Consider the following 23,539-nt stretch of genomic DNA (forward strand, 5'->3'; position numbering starts at 1 on the left):
AGAAGGCTTGAGCATTATGATGCTACTTAACCAATGCATGTATATTAGGAATTTAATTATATTATCTTGTCAGTTATAGGATCTATGCCGTTATGCCAATTGGAAGAGATGACTAAAGACGATCCTATAGTGTTACACGGTGTACCAAACATAATCAAATCGTTCAAAGTCTTGGCAGAAAACGATTTCTGGTTTTCGAGAACCAATGTTTCTATGTTTTTCTATTGTTTTCCATTATATGAAAGCAATCATATAACTCAATTATTAGCACTTGTACACAAGCTACTTTTCTTGTTCTTTCTGTCAAAGCAATCATATAACTCTATTCAACCTTCAGTTATTTCAAACATCTATGAAATATCTTCCCTTCAACATCACTATTGTTTGCTGAATTGATGTTACACCTTGCTGTAAGAATAGTTGAAAGGTACCATCCAGTTCTCAAACATTCAATTTCCAAAGAGTAGATGTCATCAGTTTCGGAGTGCTTTTGTTAGAGATGTAAGTGGCAGAAGAAACCGCTGAGGTTCATCATCCGACTCATCATTACAGTCTTCTCAGACATGTAGGTGTTTTTTGTGATTCTGCTATATGTGTCTGGTAATTTTGGACCTCTAGATAGCTTTTCATGCGTAGGACTAAACTCGTATGATCCGCCATTGTTCTGCCATTGTTCCAGGGATGAGGCGATATTATACTATATATTTTACCCTTATCTTTGTATTAATTTATTAGTTATTTTGGGAGAACTTTGATACTTTGTTATGTATTTTCAATGTAGGACATTCAACTTCATCTGGAGCAAAAAGTGAACCAATGGATGAATTTTGGAGTGATTCTAATTAGAGGATGTTCATGAGCCTTTCAAGATGATTGTGTCAAAATTCCAGATTTTTCTACCAAGCCGTTTGACCGTGGCAAACAAAAGAAGGCCTAGCGCGCAACTTTTCCAAATTGACATTTATGGATGTTTTGGGTATTTTGAAGGTCAAGATGACATATTTTGAGGAAAATTCCTTCTGAGGATTTGTTAGGGACATCTCAAGATTTAAAAAGAGACCTTTTAGGACCAAATCGGAGTTGATTTGGTTTTTCAAAAGATGGATTTTTTCTGCAGTCTGAATTTCAGTTTAAATAGGAAGCCTTTTATTTCCTATTTATCTTATTATATTATGTTTCTTAGTTTTTAGAAGACCTTTTATAGGTGGGATTTTATTTTGTAATAATATAAATAAGGCTACGCATCAATTTGGAGAACTTAGCTAGGTTTTGACTAGACCTGACAATTTCTTACACGATCCGTTAACACGACACGTAAACGACATGAAAATAATGGGTTTCGGGTCAACACGATTACTAATCGGGTTGTTATCGGGTCATACGATAATAACCCATTAATAATGGGTCTTTAACAGGTTTACACGAGAGTGACACGCAGGTAACCTGTTTCGACACGATAAAAAAAGAAGAAGTTATTTTGATGATTTTAATTTTTTAAACTACTACAAAAAAAACTTACTATAAAATACAATAGATATAATGAATATGTATATATTGTTTATTAATTATTATTCTATATAAAATTTAAAATTTAAGTTTTATTTATTTATTTATTTTTATAGTATATTATAGACAAAGATTGAGATTAAAAATCATAAAACACATTAAAAATAAAAATATTAAGTAATTTTAAAATATCAAACACATTAAAAAAAATTATAATAATTAATTTACATGTGCGAAAAATATGAAAAAAATATGCAAACACTCGTAGTCGCATCATCTACGCTTTGAGGATGGGTATATGATTGTTTGAATTTTTAAAACCATACAAACTCTCATGAATAGTATTTTTAAGGGAGTTCAAAATAAACAAAATTCATAATCATTAATGGATAAGTCTGAATTATGTGAAAGCATAATAAACGTTCATAATTGCATTCTCAACGCTTAGATGATGATTACATGATCGTTTATATTTTTAAAACCCTCCAAATCTCATGAATAGTGTTTTTTATTTGAGTGCAAAATTAATAAAATTAATAATAATTATTGTAGAACTATGAAAAATTTAATCACACGTAATGAAAAGCTTCACAATTTTCATGAAGGGGTCAACTCCGAAATTTAGTATGTATTTACTAATTTAGTATTATGTTTTACATTCTTTTGGGTCAAATTATGTTTTTCATTTTCATTTTTATTGATTTAAAATATATTTTTCTTAACGGGTAATGGGTCGAGTCATATTACTTGATAATATTAACGGGTTGATTTCGGGTCGGGTCATATTACCCGTTTACTTTAACGGGTATCACACAACATGACCCATTAAGCTATCGGGTATGATACGAAAACGACACGAACACGAGAAACACGACACGAATGCCAGCCCTAGTTTTGACGATTTGTATTTCAAAGTGTTTTCTTTCCTTTTTCTATTTCAATTCATTTTGTTTTATGGTTGTTCGTAACTAATTTCCGTTTGTTAGGGCGATGCCTTGAGCCTTAACATGAATATGTAGTTTTTATTTAATTGCTTATGATATTATACATGCATGCTTTGAATTATTATAATCACTGTGTTTAAACTATCTCTATATCTTAATGATTTGTGACCATTAGGATGTTTAGATAAGTAATCAGATGCAATTCGATCGGAATGCCACCAGAGGATTGAGTATTGCTTTTTTGTGATTGATAGTTGTAATTTCACCTCGGGCGAATGCCACGTCTTAGGGGTTGCATGGTTTTTCAAAGGGTTTTCACAAAGCGTAATGATCATGCATGTTTATATTTGATCTGAATGCCACATACCGATTGCATGTTTGATATACGTTTTAACTTGAATGCCACAAGTAGAATATGCATAAGGAAAACCTAACCTTCAAAGTTGCATGTGTAATTCATAAGTAATTGGTAAAACTATATAAGATTGTTAAGGTGATGGCGGAACTCTAGTGTCATTTTATCATTATTTTCTAAGGTTGTTCCCCTTCAAATTGGTTTCTTTAATTATTTTTTTTATTAAAATTATTTTTTTGTTATTTTAAAATCCAAAACCAATATTTTCCAAACTTTGTTTTAAATAGTTAATTAAGAATTAGTTTAAATACAAATTAATCAATCAATCCTTGTGGAGAACGACCTTACTTGAGCTGCTATACTACGATAACCTTGTACTCTTGCAAGTGGTAAAAATCTTATCACATGGCTACTGTGGAACAAAAACAAGGGTTTGGAAGTAATAGATGAATGCTTGGAGGACTTATACATTGAGTTTGAGGTCGTACTTAAGATGCATTGAAGTGTGTCTAGTATGCATTCAAAAGCTTCCGGAAGACAGACCAGCAGTATCATCTGTGCTTCTCATGTTAAGCAATGAGGAACCAACATTGCCCCAACCAATGGAGCCTGGATTCTTTGTAAAAAGAAGTTAGATGGGCATTGATCCCTTAACGGGAGAAGGAAGAAGCCATACCCGAAATACTATTACTCTTTCGACCATGGTAGTAGATAATTGAAGCACCAAGAACCTTGAGTGATTAGTTATTGTGGTGAGCATGCCACTATCAGGCTATTAGCATTGAAAAATGCCTAATGGACAGTGAGTGGTAAACTTGTCTCGCAAGAAGAAACCTAACTTCTAACCAAGCCGCTGAACAGTGAGTGGGCAACTTGTACGACTAATAGAAAACTTGTCTCGATAAGTGTCTGCTAGATCTTGTAATCGGCGCACGAGTAAGTTGAGTTTGCTTCTTTTTTTCTGGTTTTGGATTATGTGGTTTGATGGAGAAGGAGCTAGAGTTGCTATCATAGTTGATAATGTAGTGATTTATTGTGAAAATTTGGGAAAACGGTCAAATATTTCAAGGGAGCTGAGTTTTGGAAAGAGTCAAATAGATGGGTAAATACTTACATATACAAGACAAGTGGTATTCTAATGCAGTTCCGTATAAAATGGAGGACAAAATTTTGTTCTCCAAGTCAACAAGACTTGGTAAAGAAGAAAACAACACATAACGCAAACGTTTTTTTTTTTTTAATTTATTATTATTATTATTTTTTATTTTATACAACTATATGAAGGATGAAGAAATTGAATATAAGATCTCGTGTGTAAAGGAGCTAGAACGAAACCAGCTTCGTATAAATAGGCACAAAATAAGAGTATTATGAAGATGTGAGAGATTATTTAAGTCATATGATCTATGTCAGGAAGAAAAAGTCCCACACATCTTTTATATACTATATCTCGAACTATATTTTCTATAAATTGCTCTGACCATGTATATAAATGTGCAATATATATTATCTTTTTCCAATAGTCCATCTTCTGCATTTTCCTTGTCAATTATACGGTCAATACAAAGACTTTGTTTGAAAATTATTATGTGATGGGAAATTTTTTGAATGATGGACACACGTCAACAGACAATTGAAAGGCTGCTTCAACAAAAGTCCGTAAGGACGGGTTTGGGTTTAGCTAAGTTGGGTAGAGTAATGTACTTCTCCTCATTCAAGATTGAATATCCCTTTCCGAGGTTTTGATGGCTCTAGTGTAATTACCCAATCGTTTGTCAATAAAAAACCTGCAAGGTTCAAAGTAGTCAGTCTCCTTCCCTCTTCTTGACAAACAACACAGATGAAGGGCCTTCCCTTTTTCATCTTCTTTGCCTCTCTACTCCAATCTTTAGTCTTACGATTGTCCACAGCAACTGATACCATATCTGCATCACAATCCATCAAAGGCTCTAATACCTTAGTTTCTTCAGGCCAAACCTTCGAATTAGGACTCTTCCAGGTGGGTAATTCTAAAGCCTGGTACTTAGGAATATGGTTTAAGAACTTACCACATACTGTTGTATGGGTTGCCAACAGAGAAAACCCTCTTCCGGATTCATATGGAGCCTTGACATTAACCAAAAATGGAACTATGGTCCTTTTCGACCAAATGAACAACACTATTTGGTCCACCATTTCTTCCCAAATAGCAGAAAATCCTGTTGCACAGCTTTTGGAGACCGGAAATCTCGTTGTTCGAGACAAGGCTGCAACAGACTCCGAAAGTTATGTATGGCAAAGTTTTGATTTCCCATCAGACACTTCGTTACCAAAAATGAAGATCGGGTGGAACTTCAGAACAGGTCTTAACAGATTGTTGACTTCTTGGAAAAACGCTAGTGATCCATCTCCTGGAGAATATACTTATGGGATCGATCCTCTTGGATTGCCTCAACTCGTAGTTGCCAAAGGAACAGAGAAATTGTACCGCACGGGGCCTTGGAATGGTCTTCGATTTACTGGCTTTCCTAGTTCTTCAAACGAGCTCATTGTGAAACCGATCTATGTCTATGATACCAGTGAGTTATATTACATGTACATGGCTACTGATATTATGACAGGAGTAAAGCTTACTGAGTCGGGTTTAGCCCAGCGGGTGGTGCTCAACAGAGGGAGCACTGAATGGGCTGTTATGTATACTCTCCAAAATGATAGGTGTGATAATTACAGGGAGTGTGGAGCAAATGGTTTTTGCAAAATTTCCAATTCACCCCCTTGTGAGTGCCTGCAGGGTTATGTTCCAAAATCGCAGAACGAATGGGAGGTGCTGAACTGGACAAGTGGGTGCATAAGGGAAACATCACTGAGTTGCCAGAAGGATGATGGGTTTTTGAAAGTTCCAAATGTGAAATTGCCGGACCTGTTGGATTTTCAGTTGAACAAGAGCACGAGTGTGAAACAATGTGAGGTAGACTGCTTAAAGAATTGTTCTTGTGTAGCTTATACTAATTCAGATGTCAGGAATGGAGGGAGTGGCTGCCTTATGTGGTTTGGCGACCTAATTGATATGCGAGAGTCCATTGAAGAAGCTAGCTCGGAACACATATATATTCGAATGCCATCTTCCGAACTAGGTAAATGATCAGTTTTCATTAACAATGTTATCTAGCTAGGTTCTGCAGCCCTATTTTATTAAGTTCAAAGATTTATTGCTTACAATTTGTACGTCACAATGCTATATTTAGTTAAAAAAATCCTTGTTTAGGCATCAATTTAAGCATGCCTAGTTGTAATACACCAAACTAGACCACAAGAGAATAATTTGTGAGATTTACTGAATAAGTCAGCATAATCTGCAGTTTAATTTCTCAATGTTATTTACTACATGATCTTTAGGTAATTCCACTCAGAAGGATAAACGACTAGTGCTGATCTCAGTCATACCTGCAGTTTCTGTGCTTCTTTTCCTGGGATTTACGTGCTTTTTGCACCTAATAATTCGGAAGAAGAGAGGAAAGAAAAGTGGTAAGCATGCATATACTTTAGAATTCAAATTCATCCTTTGATGTTGCTTTATATCATAATCTTTCCTTCCTCTTGTTTTTTCTATTTGAAAGGCTCAACATCTCCTAAGGACTTGGAGTTGCCACTCTTTGATTTTGAGGAAATCGCAACTGCCACCAATAACTTCTCGTTCAGAAACAAACTCGGAGAGGGAGGGTTTGGTCCAGTTTACAAGGTAACAACGTTATAGCTGGTGTACTTATATGAACTGAACTAAATATTTTCCTCTAAAATTTCAGGGGAGCCTAAGACAAGATGAACTAATAGCAGTCAAGAGACTCTCAAAAGATTCTGGACAAGGTATCGAGGAGTTTAAAAATGAAGTTACGATGATAGCCAATCTTCAACACTGGAATCTTGTGAAACTTTTGGGATGCTGCATTGAAGGAGAAGAAAGGATACTTATCTATGAGTACTTGCCAAACAAAAGCTTGGACTGCTTTATATTCGGTCTAACACTCTCTCCTTCTTTCGGATTAATTACGTACCTAAAATTTGATTTTACTACTTTGTAGTGCAGTTTATGGAACTAAACAGTCCAATGCAGCTCTCTTTATATCGTAGAGGAGGAAACTTGAACAAAAATTAATTCATGTGCAGATCAAAACCAAAAGGTGCTTCTGAATTGGCAAAAGCGATATGACATTATCATGGGAATCGCAAGAGGACTTCTCTACCTCCACCAAGACTCAAGAGTAAGAATCATTCACCGGGATCTCAAGAGTAACAATATCTTACTTGACCATGAGCTGAACCCCAAAATTTCTGATTTCGGAATAGCAAGGATTTTCGAACGCAATCAAACTGAAGCGAAGACGAAACGTGTAATTGGAACATAGTGAGTTATACTAACATAGACCATGAATCTTCATTTCTCTAACAGAAAGGAAATGTCTTCAATGGTACTTAAGTAATGTGTTTATGCATGCAGCGGATATATGTCTCCGGAGTATGCAATTGATGGGAAGTTTTCAGTGAAATCCGATGTTTTCAGTTTCGGAGTGCTTTTGTTAGAGATAATTAGTGGCAGAAAGAACAGAGGATTTCATCATGCAGATCACAATCACAGTCTTTTGGGACATGTAAGTATTTTATGCTTAATTATATTTGTGTCTTACTAATTTCGAACTTTCATTTTTTCATGTGTTTTACTAAATCAATTTAATTTTCAATTATTCCAGGCATGGCTACTGTGGAACAAAAACAAGGGTTTGGAAGTAGTAGATCAATGCTTAGAGTACTCATGCGTTGAGTTTGAGGTGCTAAGATGCATTCAAGTGGGTCTACTATGCGTTCAAAAGCTTCCAAAAGACAGACCAGTAATGTCATCGGTGTTTCTAATGTTAAGCAATGAGGCAGCGATATTGCCACAACCGAAGGAGCCTGGTTTCTTCACAGAAAGAAGTTCCATGGACATCGAAGACACCTTAGCTGGCAAAGGTAGAAGTCAGACAGGAAGCACAATCACCCTTACAACAGTGGAAGCTAGATGATTGACACATGTAGACATGGATTCGTACTTCCTGGTATTTTGACATGGATGCTGATTCATTTGCGTTTAGTCAGTAACAGAAAGACTTACCTGAGCGAGAGGTTGATTGAGAAATATAAAATCTGAAATTTTATTGACTTAGTATTGTTTATTAGAACTGTAAGAGTAAGGCGAAATAATTCAATTGCACATTTTATCATAAAGTTAAAGGATTGCTTGTAATGTCAAATAATTCAATTCTAAGACTGAAAATAATTCGATTGCACTATTTTCTCTGCAATTTTTCGTTTTGACAAGTATTTCCTCCATATTTCAAACCAACCAGGTAGCATCCCTTTCCGATGCCAGCACCGCGTGGGGCAAAGGACTTTGACGGCCAAGAGCTTGCAGCGGGCATGAGAGTCATACATGTCAAGCGACATGGCCTGGTGGGGGAAGACATCATCTATGTTCAACAACTTGGGAGTTGGGGACTCCTTAGTAGGAAACTCATACTAGGCTACTAGTGATTGAAATGCTAGTAGTCAATACGGGCCCGGAAACTGAAATGCTAGTAGTCAATACGGGCCGGGCCATCTTCACATCAGTTGAAATTGAAATGCTAGTAGTCAATACGGGCCTAGAAATCTGAATTAAGGGCCGATTAGGGTGATTAGGGTGTGATTGGTGAGTGTTGTCGCCAATGACGCAAGACATTCATGTTGCTTCAATCCTTTTTGTCAAAGTTTCATAGAGACGGGCTGCGGCACACATCGATACTTCCCCACCTGATCACTAGTGCAATCAACAAGTGTATGGTAAGGGAGTTATGCTTTTTTTTTTTTTTTTTTTTCTTTTCATTTTTATGATAAGAGAGTTCAGTTAAGTCACACAATAGGCAGCCTAATTTGGTATTGAATTCGTCATCCACGAGATTCGAATCTAAGACCTCTCACTTCCAAGTGAAGAGAAATACCACCAGACCGTAGTACTGAATGACAACAAAAGGGCACTTCAATACATAAGAACAGTGCGAGAATTTATCAACTATCTTTTTTCTAAAGAATCATTCAAAGTGGAATGGCATGGGAAATGAAATGTTAGTAGTTCTTATGCCTCAAGTTATATACTTGTATATATGTGTCTTGCGATATCAACAATTCTCATAATTCTACATGGTATCCGGAAAAAAAAAAGTCTAAATTATCAAGGAGAGAAGCCGGCTGCAAAGGCCAAACATTAAGGTCCAATACTTCCCATTTTCTGGCCAAACAACACAGAATGAAGCCCTTTCCTTTCATCCTCCTAACCTCTTTACTTCATTTTCTAGTCTTAGAATTCTCCACGGCAGCTGATACCATTTCTCCATCACAATCTATCACCGGCACGATTAACTTCTTTCTTCCGGCGCAAGCTTCGAATTTGGCCTCTTCTCTGCTGGCAGTTTTCGGTATTTAGGAATATGGTACAAGAAGTTTCCAGATATTGTTGTATGGGTGGCCGACAGAGAAAATCCTCTGGCATATTCAAATGGATCGTTGACAATATCAGAAAGCCTGCTCCTCTTAGACTAAATGAACAACACTATTTGGTCGTCGAATTCTTCCCAAGTAGCAGAGGATACTGTTGCGCAGCTTTTGGAGACCGGAAATCTTGTTGTTAGAGACAAGGCAGCAACTGATTCAGAAGCTTACGTGTGGCAAATTTTTGATCTGCCTACGGACACTTTTGTTGAAAATAAAGAGTTTAGAGGTAGATTTAGAATTTTCTAAACCCTTTATTTTCAACTTAGCATTAGAGCAGGTTCCGATTCTGACTCTTTCTACGTAGCCGCAAAACTGTGAGAAGAACCAAAAGAAAATTTTCCAGCAATGTCTCGAAGCAAGAGACACCGCTGACAGAAACCAATTTTTCCTCTAGACTTGACCGAAGGAAGGTCAACACACAGGATACCTAAGAAACCTAAAGCCATGTGTTTTGAAGCAAGAGACGGTGGCAACCAAGCCGTGATATATCCGTGGCAGACAACCAAACAATAATTCCCTCCTCAGATTCCGCGCTTGCCTTGAATGCATCATCCAGCAAGCCATGCGGCAGTAATCTCCAGCGGGCTGGGCTTGCAGAGCCTGAAGCCCAATATCCAAAAACGCAACAATCTGGCACGGACAGGAACAACAAGGCCGGTGTAGGCCCATTTGGGCCATCCACATACAGCAGCCTAGTTTTTAATTCAGCCTCGGAAAATTTGGGCTCAGATTTCTCCCTTTTAAATTTAATTAATTACAATGCACACTCTGACGATCCAAGTAACACAGGCTCAGCCTTAATTGTATCCGTTAATCTTGATACATGTTGGATTATTGAGTCCAGAGCCACTGATCATATAACTTATGATTGTACTCTTTTTAATTCGACAACACCACCACGGGAAAGTATTTTCATTGCTAATGGCGGTTTTGCTCCAATTACGGGGGTGGGTTCGATAACACTCACTCATACTCTCTCTTTACACAATTACTTACTTGTTCCTTCACTCTCTAGTCATTTGTTATCTATTGGACAGGTCACTGAGCAATTAGACTGTGTTGTGCTAATGTTTCCATCGTTCTGTTTACTTCAAGATATTCGGACCCAAGCGATCATTGGGCGTGGTACTAAGAGGAGAGGTTTGTACTATGTTGATGATGTTGCACAAGGACGTGTACATCAAGTTCAAGGTTGTAATAATGAAAGGTTGAAGACTGTTCAGTTGTGGCATCATCGTCTTGGTCATGCCTCTTTTGGTTATCTACAAAAATTGATTCCATCATTATTTGGTAATATTTCATATTCTTCATTAAAGTGTAATATTTTCACATTGGCTAAAAGTCATCGAGCATTCTATTCTCCAACTTTGAATAAGAGAACAATTCCGTTCGAGTTAATTCATTCTGATGTGTGTGGGGGCCATCTCCAGTTACTAACTACTCAGCATGGAGTGCGTTGGTTTGTAACATTTGTTGATGACTGCACTAGAATGATTTGGTTGTATCTCATGAAAAATAAAAGCGACGTGGGTGGTATCTTTAAAAAGTTTTATCACATGGTCAACACTCAATATTCGCTCCCTGTTAAAGTGCTTCGGTCAAACAATGGTGGTGAGTATCTTAATTAAAATTTTCTCAAATTTTTATGAAAAAAGGCATTCTTCATGAAACTACGTGTCCTCAAACCCTCAACAAAATGGAGTTACCGAACGAAAAAATCGGCATATCTTTGAGATTACCCGTGTTCTTCTTATTGGTAACTGTGCACCCAAGACATACTGGGCAAATGCAGTCACCTATGCTATTTATCTCATGAACCGAATACTATCATGTGTCTTCTCTTTTAGAACACCCTTGGCCGTGCTTGATGATCATGTTTTGCTCCCTTCCACTCTTCATCTCGAACCCCGGGTTTTTGGTTGCGTGGCATATGTCCCTCTTGACAAAAATCAAAGAAGCAAGCTCGACCCCTATGCAATGCGATGTGTTCTCATTGGCTTTAGTCCTCAGCAGAAGGGGTATAGATGTTATCATCCCCAACTAGACATATATACGTACCTTCTCCGAAGACGAACTCCTCTCTTCCCAACCATAATCTTCAAGGGGAGATGACTGGAGGTGAAGATTATGGATGGATGGATGTTAGCCTTGCCGTCTTTGATAGAATAGCTAGCAGCATTACAAGCCCAACTAGGAGTGAACAAGATAGCACTAAAAGCCCATATAGGCATGATAATTCAGCTGCTAAAAGCCCATTTGGGCTTGATAATTATGTTGCACATGGGAGCAATGAAGGCCCATCTAGGCGTGATGCATATGCTACAAATGGCAGCGGTGAAGGCCCATATGGGCGTAAGAATGTTACAGGTGGCAGCACACAAGAAAATGCAAGCCAAAGTGGGCTGAGTGATCAGTCCGAGATAGCAAGGCTAGAAAATGCAAGCCCCAGTGGGCTGGGTGATCAGGCCGAGACAACAAGGCCAGTTGTTATCATGTGGCAGAAGAAAGTGATGGGTGATGTCAGACCCAGTGAACATAATTTTGTCGACTTTAGTAAGTTTAACAACCTCTTTCAACCTCCTCAAGTACCCGTCAATGATCCTTGGATATCCTTTCCAATGTAAGTACTTACTTAGAAACTATTAAACCAATTTATGTATTACCTTCTAGACAAAATCGAGGAAAGCCACCAGACGGGTACTCTCCAGAAGGAAAGGTGTTGTATTCAATTGGTAATTGTCTTCACTCATCGACTTTCGCCAAAATATTGTGCACTTGTTCAACAAATGGAAACAATTAAAATACCTACCAAAGTGGAAGAATCCTTGAGAGATCTAAAATGGACAGAGGCAATGCAAATTGAGATTAAGACGTTACCGAAGAACAAAACATGGAGTGTGATGACACTTCCTAAGGGAAAGAAATTTGTGGGATGCAAATGGGTATTTACCATCAACCATAAGGCGGATGGGTTAATCGATAGATACAAGGCGAGATTGGTAGCCAAAGGGTATACACAAACCTTTGGCGTTGATTACCAGGAAACATTTGCTCCGGTTGCAAAGATGAATACAATCAGAGTTCTGTTATCTCTTGCTACTAACCTTGATTGGCTAATGAGACAGTTTGATGTGAAAGTTTGATGTGAAAAATACTTTTTTACATAGGGATTTAGAGGAAGAGGTATATATGGATTTTCCACCAGGATATGGCATTAATAATTCTAGTGGAAATGTATGCAGACTTCTGAAGGCATTTTAGGGGTTAAAATAGTCACCGAGTGCTTAGTTTGGACGATTCACTCAAGCTATGAAGAAGTATGGATACCGATAAGGGAACTTAGATCATACTTTGTTCATTAAGCGTAAGGATGGTAAAGTGACCTTACTTATAATATATGTAGACGATATGATTGTCACAGGGGATGATACAAAGGAAATTGAACGGCTATAAAAGTACTTGTCTTCTGAATTCGAGATGAAAGATCTAGGAGGACTCAAATACTTCCTAGGAATCGAAGTTGCTAGGTCTCGAGAAGGCATATACTTATCACAACGTTAATATGTGTTAGAATTGTTATCAGAAACTGGTATGCTGGCATGTAAACCGATGGATACATTGATCATGCAAAATCATCATCTTGCGATATATCAAGATCAAGTCCCAACAAATAAAGAAAGGTATCAAAGGTTAGTTGGAAGACTGATTTACTTGTCACTTACACGACATGATATTGCCTATGGGTAAGTATGGTAAGTGAGTTCATGGATGCACCTAGTGAGGATCACATGTCGGCCGTAATGAGGATTCTTAGTTACTTGAAAGGGGCTCCTGGAAAAGGGTTAATGTATAGAAAACATGGACATATGAAGGTGAAAGGATATACGGATGCAGACTGGGCTGGAACTATTACTAATTGGCAGTCTACGTCAAGATATTTTACATTCGTAGCTGGTAATCTTATGACCTGAAGAAGTAAAAAGCAAAATGTGGTGGTAAGGTCTTCGCCCAAGTTTGATTAGAAATATAATAATTATTATTATTGTTTTTCCTAATTTGATTAGAAGTCATTAGCTATCACTTGGACTACAAGAGATGTAGTTGTCTAAATATAACCTCCAATAGGGAGAAGAATAAAGTGAACATATTGAAACCCTAAACTTAATTTTAACTACTTTGTTGCCGGGAAGTAAGTTGGGGGTGGAACTTCAGGACATGCCTTAACAGATTATTGACTTCTTGGAAAAATACTAGCGACCCTTCTCATAGAGACTATACTTATAGGATGGACAATGTTTTGTTGCCTCAGCTGGTTATTTCGGAAGGATCGAAGAAAAAGTTTCGGACTAGACCTTGGAACGTTATTCGATTCACAGGTACTTCTGGTTTAGCCTTTACGTTATGTTGAACATCATACAACATACGTAGCCTTGTTGAGCATCATGTAGCATACACAGCCAACCTAGCTTAGCTTTGTTATAAGGTGGTGTTCTGCCTTTAAATGCTTTATGTAGACTTTAGGGTTTCTAGGTCTTAGTTTTTTCCATAACTCTAGATTATAGTTGACTTCTTGGTGTAGTATCCCTTAATTTAAGGGATGTTGTCTATTTGTTGTTTCCTTTGTTGCTTCTCCAAAAGTGTGTTGGTTGTAATCTCAAACATAATATACGAAACCAAATTCCACATGGTATTAGAGCAGTGTCTTTCTTAGGCCTATCTCTGCAACCTTTTTTTGTTGTCGTCTTTCACTATTCTTAGCCAAAAAAATATGGCAGAAGACAACTCAGTCAATCAAGAGGCTGAGAGCACACTTGCCTCACCTCTTACAAGTTTCTCTGAGGTTGACATTAACCAAAATCAAAGACTCAGCTCAGTTTTGTTGAACGAGTTCAATTATCTCCTATGAGCAATGGCTATCACCTTAGCTCTTGGAGGAAGAGCTAAGCTTAGCTCTATCAATATTGTCACCCCAGTTCCTGAAATCTCATCTTCAAACTATGAATCATAGCTGTGTAAAGATCAATTGGTTATGTTGTGGCTACTCAACTCTATGGAAAGAAAAATTGCTGAAATTTTCAATTATTCAGAATCTTCACAGCACCTATAGGATAAGGTGAATGGGATGTATGGAAATCAGAACAACTATGCTAGGGTTTTTCAGCTCAAAAGGGACATCACTGCTCTACAACAAGATGCTAAATCATTTGTCCAACATCTAGGTGACGTTACCACTATGTGGAATAAACTGAATGTTTACATACCTCACACCACTGATCTTACAGTACTGTTAAAGTTGGGGAAGATAAAATCTTCCAACTACTAGCAAGTCTGAGTATAGAGTACGAAGACTTGAGAAACTATATCTTGATAAACTTGGAGCTGCCTTCCCTTTCTACTGTGTGTGCTACCATACACCGTGACGAAGTTAGGAGAAAAGTTATACGTTTAGACTCTAAACCCAACATGCGAGATGCTCGAGCATACACCTCAAATCACAAGGTATCTGAATCAAGAATCTATAAAGGCAAGAGACCTGATATAAGATGTGATCACTGTATTGGTGTTGGGTACCTTGGAATTGGACATACCAAAGATCGGTGTTAGGTACTCCATCCCGAGTTGAAACCCAAGTTCAACAAGGATGGCAAGGGATTCTTCAAGGTAACTATAGGACCTGCGTACAAAGACAGCTACGTTGCCAACCTTGCAGTAACTTCTTCCACAAACCATGCAGTCCACACTCACACTAGTGGAATGCTGGATTTCACGTCTAATCCCACTACACTGATAATTATTTTTCATCTTATCTTCAACATAAGAACTGGAAAGGTCAGAGTGAAGAGACAGTGGGAACTGGAGCTAAGCATCACACTGCACTTCTGGGGAAGTTTGTTGGTTTTTTAGCAGAGGCAGAGAACATCACACATAAAGACACTTCAGCTATCTTAAATGCCTTTTCCACTGCTCTAAATAACAACTACATGAAGACATTCCACGTATCTTAAATGCATTTTCCACTACTCTAAATAACAACCTCGTGCGTGACTATTGGATAATAGATTCTGGTGCCATTGATCATATGACTAATCAACCTACAAACTTGCATGGTTTTCAAAAAATGTCTTCCCAAGTCTCAGTTGCTAATGGGAAAAGAGTTTCAATTATGGGACAAGGAAAAATTAAGTTGATATCCAACCAAGTTCTGTCCACCGCCCTCTATATCCCAACCTTTCCTTTTAAACTTATGTCAATAGGGAAAATCACCCAAACACTAAATTGCCTTGCTATTTTCTCACCTCATAATGTGATTTTTTTAGGATATAGTTACTGGGAAGACGATTGGTGAAGGCTTCTTTCTAAATGACCTTACTACTTGCCAATGAAGTTATCTCAACAAAAAGGCATTCAAGTTAGTACAAGTCCAAGTCATACTTAGGATTCCATTTTGTGGATCAACGCCTAGTCCATCCTTCCCAACCTGTTTTGCTTGAAACTTTTACCTAGTTTAGGCACACTAATATCAAGTGTGACACTTGCAATTTCTCCAAGTTTGCTAAACTACCATTTAATTCCTCTTTGTCTAGGGCTAGTAAACATTTTGAAATTGTACATTCGGATGTTTGGGGTCCAATTAATGAATCATTTGATGGTTATAAGTATTTTATGACATTTGTTCATGATTTTACAAGAGTTACTTGGCTATATCTCTAAAAATTCAAAAGTGAGGTTGTTACCATGTTCAAGGATTTTCATAATCTTGTTACCAACCATTTTGATTCTAAAATTCAAACCCTAAGATTAGATAAAGGCACCAGATATATGTCTAACATCATGTCATAATATTTGAGCACACATGGCATTTTTCATCAAACTATGTGTGTTGGTACTCCCCAACAAAATGGGGTAGCCGAGAGAAAAAGTAAGAATCTTCTTGAGAAGACACATTTACTCATGCTTCATACAAATATTCACAAGAAGTTTTGGTCTCAAGGAGTTTTCACTGCCATTTATTTGATTAATAGATTTCCTAGTCGAGTTTTGGATTCAAATCTCCATATGAAGTCCTAAAAAACTGTTCCATAGACTTGTCACATTTAAGGGTTTTTGGATGTACATGTTTTGTGCATATTCAAGCTCCACAACGTGATAAGTTGGATCCCAGGTTAATCAAGTGCATGTTTTTGGGATATTCTTCAACACAAAGGAGATATAAGTGCTTTAATCCTGCTACTAATAAAGTTTTGGTTTCCAGGGATGTTAAGTTCAAAGAAACCATTCCTTTCTTCGACAAAAAATGCACTGGTTCATTTGAGATAGAGACTTAGGATGATCTTTTTCCCTTACCCAACTCATATGTTGACGTAGATTCTAAGCTTGTTGGCACAAAACATGATCTTCCACCTGCTTCCCAACAATAATCACCTTAATCTGTCCCTTCTCTAGATAACACAACGCCACAATCTTACGACAATGCTACATCACCTCTGTTGAATTCTCAAGAGACATACATGCCTATAATAAGAAGGAATCCTCCTAGGGCACGTCAACCCCTCTTAAATTGCTTGATTATGTCACATATACTGTCAAGCATCGTATCACTGATTCTGTTGCATACCATCATTGCTCTACCTCTCATCAAGCTTTTCTTAGCTTTATCTCAAGCCACACTGAGCCTAAAACCTTTCAAGAAGCCACTTTTCAACATGAATGGCGACGAGCCATGGATGAAGAGTTACATGCTTTAAGTGACAACAATACTTGGAGTGTCGTTCAGCTTCCTCCTGGAAAAAAGGCAGTCGGAAGCCGATGAGTGTACAAACTCAAATTTCATTCTGATGGAACTATTGAGAGACATAAAGCACGATTGGTGGCTCGCAGCTTTACCCAAACATGTAAGGTAGATTATAAGGAGACCTTTGCTCATGTGGCAAAGATGAACACTGTTCATGTACTACTCTCATTGGCTGTAAATCAAGGGTGGTCCTTGTCTAAAATGGATGTAAAGAATGCCTTCCTTCATGAGGAACTTGAATAAGAGGTATACATGAAATTGCCTTCTAGACATCCTTAAGCATCTCAGGATGGTTTTGTGTAAGCTTCATAAAACCATTTATGGCTTGAAATAATCTCCTCGAGGATGGTACGCCAAGTTAAGCTTAGTCTTGGAAGAGGTAGGATTCTCAAGGAGTAATGCTGACTCATCTATGTTCATTAGACATGGGTCAATAGGAAGATTGGTAGTTCTAATCTATGTTGATGATCTTATCATCATTGGTGACAACATGGATGAAATCACTTGTCTCAAGCAGTCTTTTCATAAAAAATTTGCCATCAAAGGCTTGGCCAGTTGAAGTATTTCCTAGGCATTGAGATGGCAACATCACACAAGGGATTGTTTTTAAATCAAAGAAAATACATGTTGGATCTTCTTCAAGAAGCTGAGATGCCTGATTGCAAGCTTGCTAATACTCCCTTAGATTGCAAGCTTAAGATGGATATGGAAGGTAAAGCTATCAGTAATGTTGGTTACTACCAACAGTTAGTTGGTAAGCTCATTTATCTTACAATTACTCGACCAGATATTATCTTTGCTGTGAGTTTAGTTAGCCAATTCATGTGTGCACCAACCATTAAACATCTTCATGTTGTTAAGAGGATTCTCAGATATCTCAAAGGGTCTGTTGAGCGGGGTATTGTGATGCAAAACAATGGTTTCACCCTTATTCAAGGCTACACAGACGTGGATTGGGTTGGCAATGCCCTTGATCGAAAGTCAACCACTGGCTATTGTACTTTTGTTGGTGGAAACTTTGTCATATAGAAATGCAAGAAACAACAAGTTATCGCTCAATCTAGCGCTAAAGCTGAGTATAGGGTAATGGCTTCAACAACCTATGAGCTTATTTGGCTCAAGAGTCTTCTTCTTGATCTGGGGTTCCCGAACATTACGTCTATACCTCTCATGTGTGACAATCAGGTTGCGAAGCATATTGCATCAAACCCAGTTTTTCACGAGCGCACCAAACATATCGAAGCGGATTGTCATTATGTGAGGGCTCAAGTCCAGTCCAAGGTTATTCGCACAATTTTCACTTGAAGTCATGATCAATTAGCAGACTTGTTTACCAAGGCTTTGGTAGCCACTCATTTTCGAAGTCTCCTTGACAAGCTTAGATCCATTAATCCCTTGGATCCAGCTTGAGGGGGAGTGTTGAACATCATGCAGCATACGTAGCCATGTTGAGCATCATCCAGCATACACAGCCAACCTAGCTTAGCTTTGTTCTAGGGTGGCGTTTTGCCCTTAAATGCTTTTTGTAGACTTTAAGATCTGTAAGGCTTCGTTGTGAACAATACTTGGCTACTCAAATGATGAGTGGAAACTCCTACTCAAAATTGTTCGTTACCAATTTATAGAACTTCGTGTTTATAATCGAATTCTTTCATAATATAAATCACCTTATAAAGATCCACCATGCAAAAGATCAATTAAAACTAAGGTTGTTTAGTCATCGAACTGTATAAAAACAAATAAACGGAATTGGTAAAAGCATTACAAACTGTCTATATATTCCCTAGAATAGATTGACTAAACGACCTTAGTTTATGATCTTTACAATGTGATTGATAATATGAATGGTTTTGATTATATGCACAAAGCTTTGTGGTTCAATACTAAGAGTTTTGAGTAGGAGTTCCTACTCATCTTTAAGTAGCCAAGTAATGTTTCTTAGTTTTTCCACAACTCTAGATTATAGTTGACTTCTAGGTGTAATATCCCTTAATTTAAGGGATGTTGTGTATTTGTTGTTTCCTTTGCTGCTTCTACAAAAGTGTGTTGGTTGCAATCTCAAACATAATATACGAAAATAAATTTGAAACCAAATTCCACACGTTAAGAATGGTTGTGAATCCAATTTATGTGTACAATTCCAATGAGTTATACTATGCATATGAGGCTGCCAATAATTCTACCATCCCAAGGTTACTGTATCGGGCGAGATCCAGCGGTTACTTGTCAATAAAGGAAGCACTGAATGGGCTGTTGTGTATACTTTGCAGAATGATGCATGCAATAATTATGTACAGTGTGGAGCAAATGGCATTTGCAAGATTAACAGATCACCCGTTTGCCAGTGCTTGCCGGAGTTTTTTTCCGACACCAACCAGTGAATGGGGGTGCTTATTGGACACGTGGGTGCGGGAGGGAGATACCACTGAATTGTCCAAAGGGAGAAGGGTTTCTGAAAATTGAAAAAGTGAAACTTCTGGACCAATTGGATTTTTGGGTCAACAATAGAACTAGCACCAACGAATGCAAGGCAGAATGCTTAAAGAATTGTTCTTGTATGGCTTATGCTAACTCGGATATCAGAAATGAAGGCAATCGCTGTCTGATGTGGTTTGGCGACCTAATTGATCTGCGCGAGTTCGTTGAAGAAGATAGTGATCAAGAGCAAGATATATAGATCGGGTGCCATTTTCAGAGCTAGGTAAGTCAGTACTTTACTTCATTAATGTTAGCTCCTGATATTGATCAAATGCAAGATCTATTTCTTTTGAATTGTATGTTGCAGGGATCAAATTGAATAGGTCAAAATCGGGCAACTTTGTTATGCTTCAATTTAGGGCCTAAACACATGAAGAAGTACTGAAATCAGAAAATTGAAAATGTGTGGTTTAACGTTTACATCTTGTATGATCTTCAGAGAAAACGAGTCGGAAGAAGGATAAAAAAGTAGTACTCCTTTCAGTCATATCAGCGGTTTGTTTGCTACTTCTTCTGGGTTTGGGCTCTTCCTGGTGTATAATTCTGAAGAGAAGAAATAAAAGAGGTAAAATATACAGATGCTCTTCTGTTATATTTGTCGACACATTATATTGAAAAGAGATGCTTCAATGGATTGTGCCCTGAAACAATATATGAAAATTATCATGTTCATATCCTGTCACGCTTCTCCGCCAGAGGAACTCTAATGCATGGACAAAAAGACTGAATATTTATGTGTCCTTTACATTCTTCTCTTTGTTTACTTTTTGCTTCTTCATTTTACAGCTTCAGGAGACAGTCAGGAGAACTTGGAGTTGCCACTGTTTGATTTTAATACAATTGCGGCCGCCACCAATCACTTCTCCCACACAAACAAACTAGGGGAACGTGGTTTTGGTCCAGTTTACAAGGTAATAATGCGATACTTTACAATATTGGCTACGAATTTAAGCTAATAGACTATACTTAATATTCAGACCAACTTAACCCAAGAAGAATTCGTAGCTGTAAAGAGACTCTCAAAAGATTCTGGCCAAGGGACTGAAGAGTTTAAAAACGAAGTTAAGATGATATCCAATCTTCAACAATGGGATCTTCTTAAACTTTTGGGCTGCTGCATCGAAGGAGATGAAAGGATGCAGATTTATGAGTACATGCCCAACAATAGCTTGGATTGCTTCATTTTCGGTCTGAGATTCTGCCCTTCATCTTCCTTGTTAATATTTATTCAGTTCAATTTAAGATTAAATGAGTCCGATGAAGCTCTGTTTGTGTCATCCAAATTGATTACATATGGTGGATGACTTTTGCAGATCAAAATAGAAAGGTGTTCTTAAACTGGGAAAAGCGATTAGACGTTACCACGGGAATCGCACGAGGACTTCTCTACCTCCCCCCAGATTCCAGACTAAGAATCATTCATAGTGACCTTAAGAGCAGCAATATCTTACTTGACGATGAGTTGTACCCCAAAATATCTGACTTTGGCATAGCAAGGATTTTCGGATGCAAGCAAACTGAAGCAAAAACAAAACGCGTAATTGGGACATAGTGAATTATACCAACACATGTCATGAATTTCTTTATTTCTAGTTATAAACTTCTGATTTGTGTTGTTTACGTGCAGCGAATATATGTCTCATGAGTACGCAATTGACGGGAAGTTTTCAGTGAAATCTGATGCCTTCAGTTTTGGCGTTCTTTTGTTGGAGATAATAAGTGGCAGAAATAACAGAAAGTTTCACCATCCATATCACAATCACAGTCTTCTTGGACATGTAAGCATTACATGCTAATGTGTGTTTTCCAAATGTTGAGCCTGTACACACTAAAGTTTTCCATGTGTATTGAATATCAGAGTGGACAACTAACAAACGAACAAAGTAACTATAAACTAATATGATCTTATTAACGTAAAGAAAGATTGGCATGATGACTCTATAACCCAAAAGACTACATTGTGTCTAACTTAATTCTTCAGAAATATGAAACATTATATTTATAAAGAACAAACCTAACCCTAATACTAATAGGCTAGGCCCAAACTAAACTAATAAGAAAACCCAAACAATATAATACCTAACATACTAATATTTTCCAACACTCTCTGTCAAACTCATGGTGGTATACGACATAGGTTTGCAAACAAGCAGATGCGAACTGGCTTTGTTAGGCGGAATGGCGGGCATGCAAACTTGATTTGACTGGGCCTGACTTAACTTGACTGAACTGGCGAACTGGCGAACTAGCGAACTAGTTCAGATTCAGGCACGCTGATTCAGGCTGGCAAACTGATTCTGATTCACACTGATTAGTGTTGAGAGTTTGGAAAGAACCCGTCACTAAACAGACGAGATTTCCATATCTCAATTCTAGCAACGAACGAACAAAAACAAAGTCCTATCACTCAAGTGGTCACAGGTCCAAGCACTCAAGTGACGGTCACAAAACAATTCCAAATAGGCCAACAACTCGTGTGGGCCTCAAAACCAACCAAGCCCAATAGTAGCTTCAATCAACAAGGCCCAAAAAAGCCTTCAAACGAATCACAACACCCCAACAGATCGTGGGCTCCAAACCCAATTTTTTTCTTTTCTATTTTTCTGTTTTCTTTTCCTATTTTATATTTTCTATTTCTTCTTTTTTATTTCTAAATCAATTCCTTCTTCTCCGGTGTGACATGGATGATGGGTGCAGGAGCAACAATAGTTTCTTCAAGCAGAGGGGTTCAATACAGGGAAGATGCAAGCGCAGGGTGGTCAATCTTCAGACTTTAGGTGTCAGCTCCGGTGCAACGAGGCTACGGCGGCACGTCAGACATCACAATATTATTATTATTTTTAAACCCTAATGACAATAAACAGACAATAAGAACATAAGTAGATTAAATCTCGAAGGATGAAACTTGCTTTGATACAAAGATGAATATCAAAGTGTGCAACTAACAAACGAACAAAGTAACTATAAACTAATATGATTTTATTAACGTAAATAAATATTGGTATGACGACGTTATAACCCAAGAGACTACTTTATGTCTAACTTATTCTTCAGAGATACGAAGTATTATATTTATAATGAACAAACCTAATCCTAATACTAACAGGCTATGCTCAAACTAAACTTATAGAAAACCCAAACAATATAATACCTAAAATACTAATATTTTCCAACATGAAGATATATAATTTTGTAACTGAAACCAGGCATGGCTACTATGGAACGAAAGCAAGTGTTCGGAACTAATAGATCAATGCTTAGAGTACTCATACGTCGAGTTTGAGGTGCAAAGATGCATTCAAGTAGGTATAAGTGTTCAAATGCTAGACAGACCGGCAATGTCATCGGTGGTGTTCATGTTGGGCAATGAGGGTACGACATTGCCTCATCCGAAGGGGCCTGGTTTCTTTACAGAAAGAAGCTCTGAGGACATCGATACCTTAATCAACGACGGTATAAATCAGACGGGAAGCTTAATTACCATTACCACGGTGGTAGCTGGATAATTAATATATATATATATATATATATATATATATATATATATATATATATATATATGGATTCATTAGTCCCATTTTCACATATTTTGACATAGCGGATACTATGCATATTTTTACAATAAAGGAGAGAGATATTGACTTCAATACATGGGGTGGTAGATTGAGAAATGTACAAAAAAACATCTAATGTATTTTCAAATTAATTATTATTTCCAGAATAACGCACAACCATCATAAACAACCACCATTAATTGGAACTCAACTTCAACCCACTTTGCCCCAAAACTTAAATTGCGTCACTTTGTCCTCTGAAACTCAAATTTTTATTCACTTTATTTTATGTCAGTTCTGTTAAAAAATTTGTTAAATCCCTAATATGGTAGAAATGGCCCTACTTATTGCCATATCATTGCCAAATAAT

General features: G+C 37.5%; 1 protein-coding gene and 1 pseudogene across 2 annotated transcripts; both read left to right on the forward strand.

Annotated features, from left to right (window-relative positions):
• Positions 1–4,530: 4,530 nt before the first annotated feature.
• On the forward strand, positions 4,531–8,479 carry LOC137743334 (G-type lectin S-receptor-like serine/threonine-protein kinase At4g27290). 2 transcript variants are annotated; one of them, XM_068483207.1, is made up of 7 exons: positions 4,531–5,918; positions 6,235–6,309; positions 6,402–6,523; positions 6,588–6,798; positions 6,949–7,186; positions 7,280–7,430; positions 7,530–8,479. In XM_068483207.1, the coding sequence occupies exons 1-7, from the start codon at positions 4,646–4,648 to the stop codon at positions 7,839–7,841; spliced, it is 2,382 nt and encodes a 793-aa protein (XP_068339308.1). In that variant the 5' UTR covers positions 4,531–4,645; the 3' UTR covers positions 7,842–8,479. The 2 variants fall into 2 exon arrangements, with proteins under 2 accessions (XP_068339308.1, XP_068339307.1); XM_068483206.1 differs by having other exon boundaries at positions 6,181–6,309; positions 7,530–8,478.
• A 621-nt stretch (positions 8,480–9,100) lies between these two features.
• Positions 9,101–23,121, forward strand: LOC137742856 (G-type lectin S-receptor-like serine/threonine-protein kinase At4g27290; annotated as a pseudogene).
• The last annotated feature ends 418 nt before the right edge of the window (positions 23,122–23,539 follow it).

This window comes from Pyrus communis, chromosome 8, assembly GCF_963583255.1.
Source record: "Pyrus communis chromosome 8, drPyrComm1.1, whole genome shotgun sequence".
NCBI classification, from domain to species: domain Eukaryota; kingdom Viridiplantae; phylum Streptophyta; class Magnoliopsida; order Rosales; family Rosaceae; genus Pyrus; species Pyrus communis.

Excerpts from the sequence above, each read along its gene's own strand:
- LOC137743334 (XM_068483206.1), top strand. The coding sequence starts at position 4,646 with ATGAAGGGCCTTCCCTTTTTCATCTTCTTTGCCTCTCTACTCCAATCT. Across the intron at positions 6,310-6,401 it reads GAAGAGAGGAAAGAAAAGTG|GCTCAACATCTCCTAAGGAC; the intron begins GTAAGCATGCAT and ends TCTATTTGAAAG. Across the intron at positions 7,187-7,279 it reads AAACGTGTAATTGGAACATA|CGGATATATGTCTCCGGAGT; the intron begins GTGAGTTATACT and ends TTATGCATGCAG.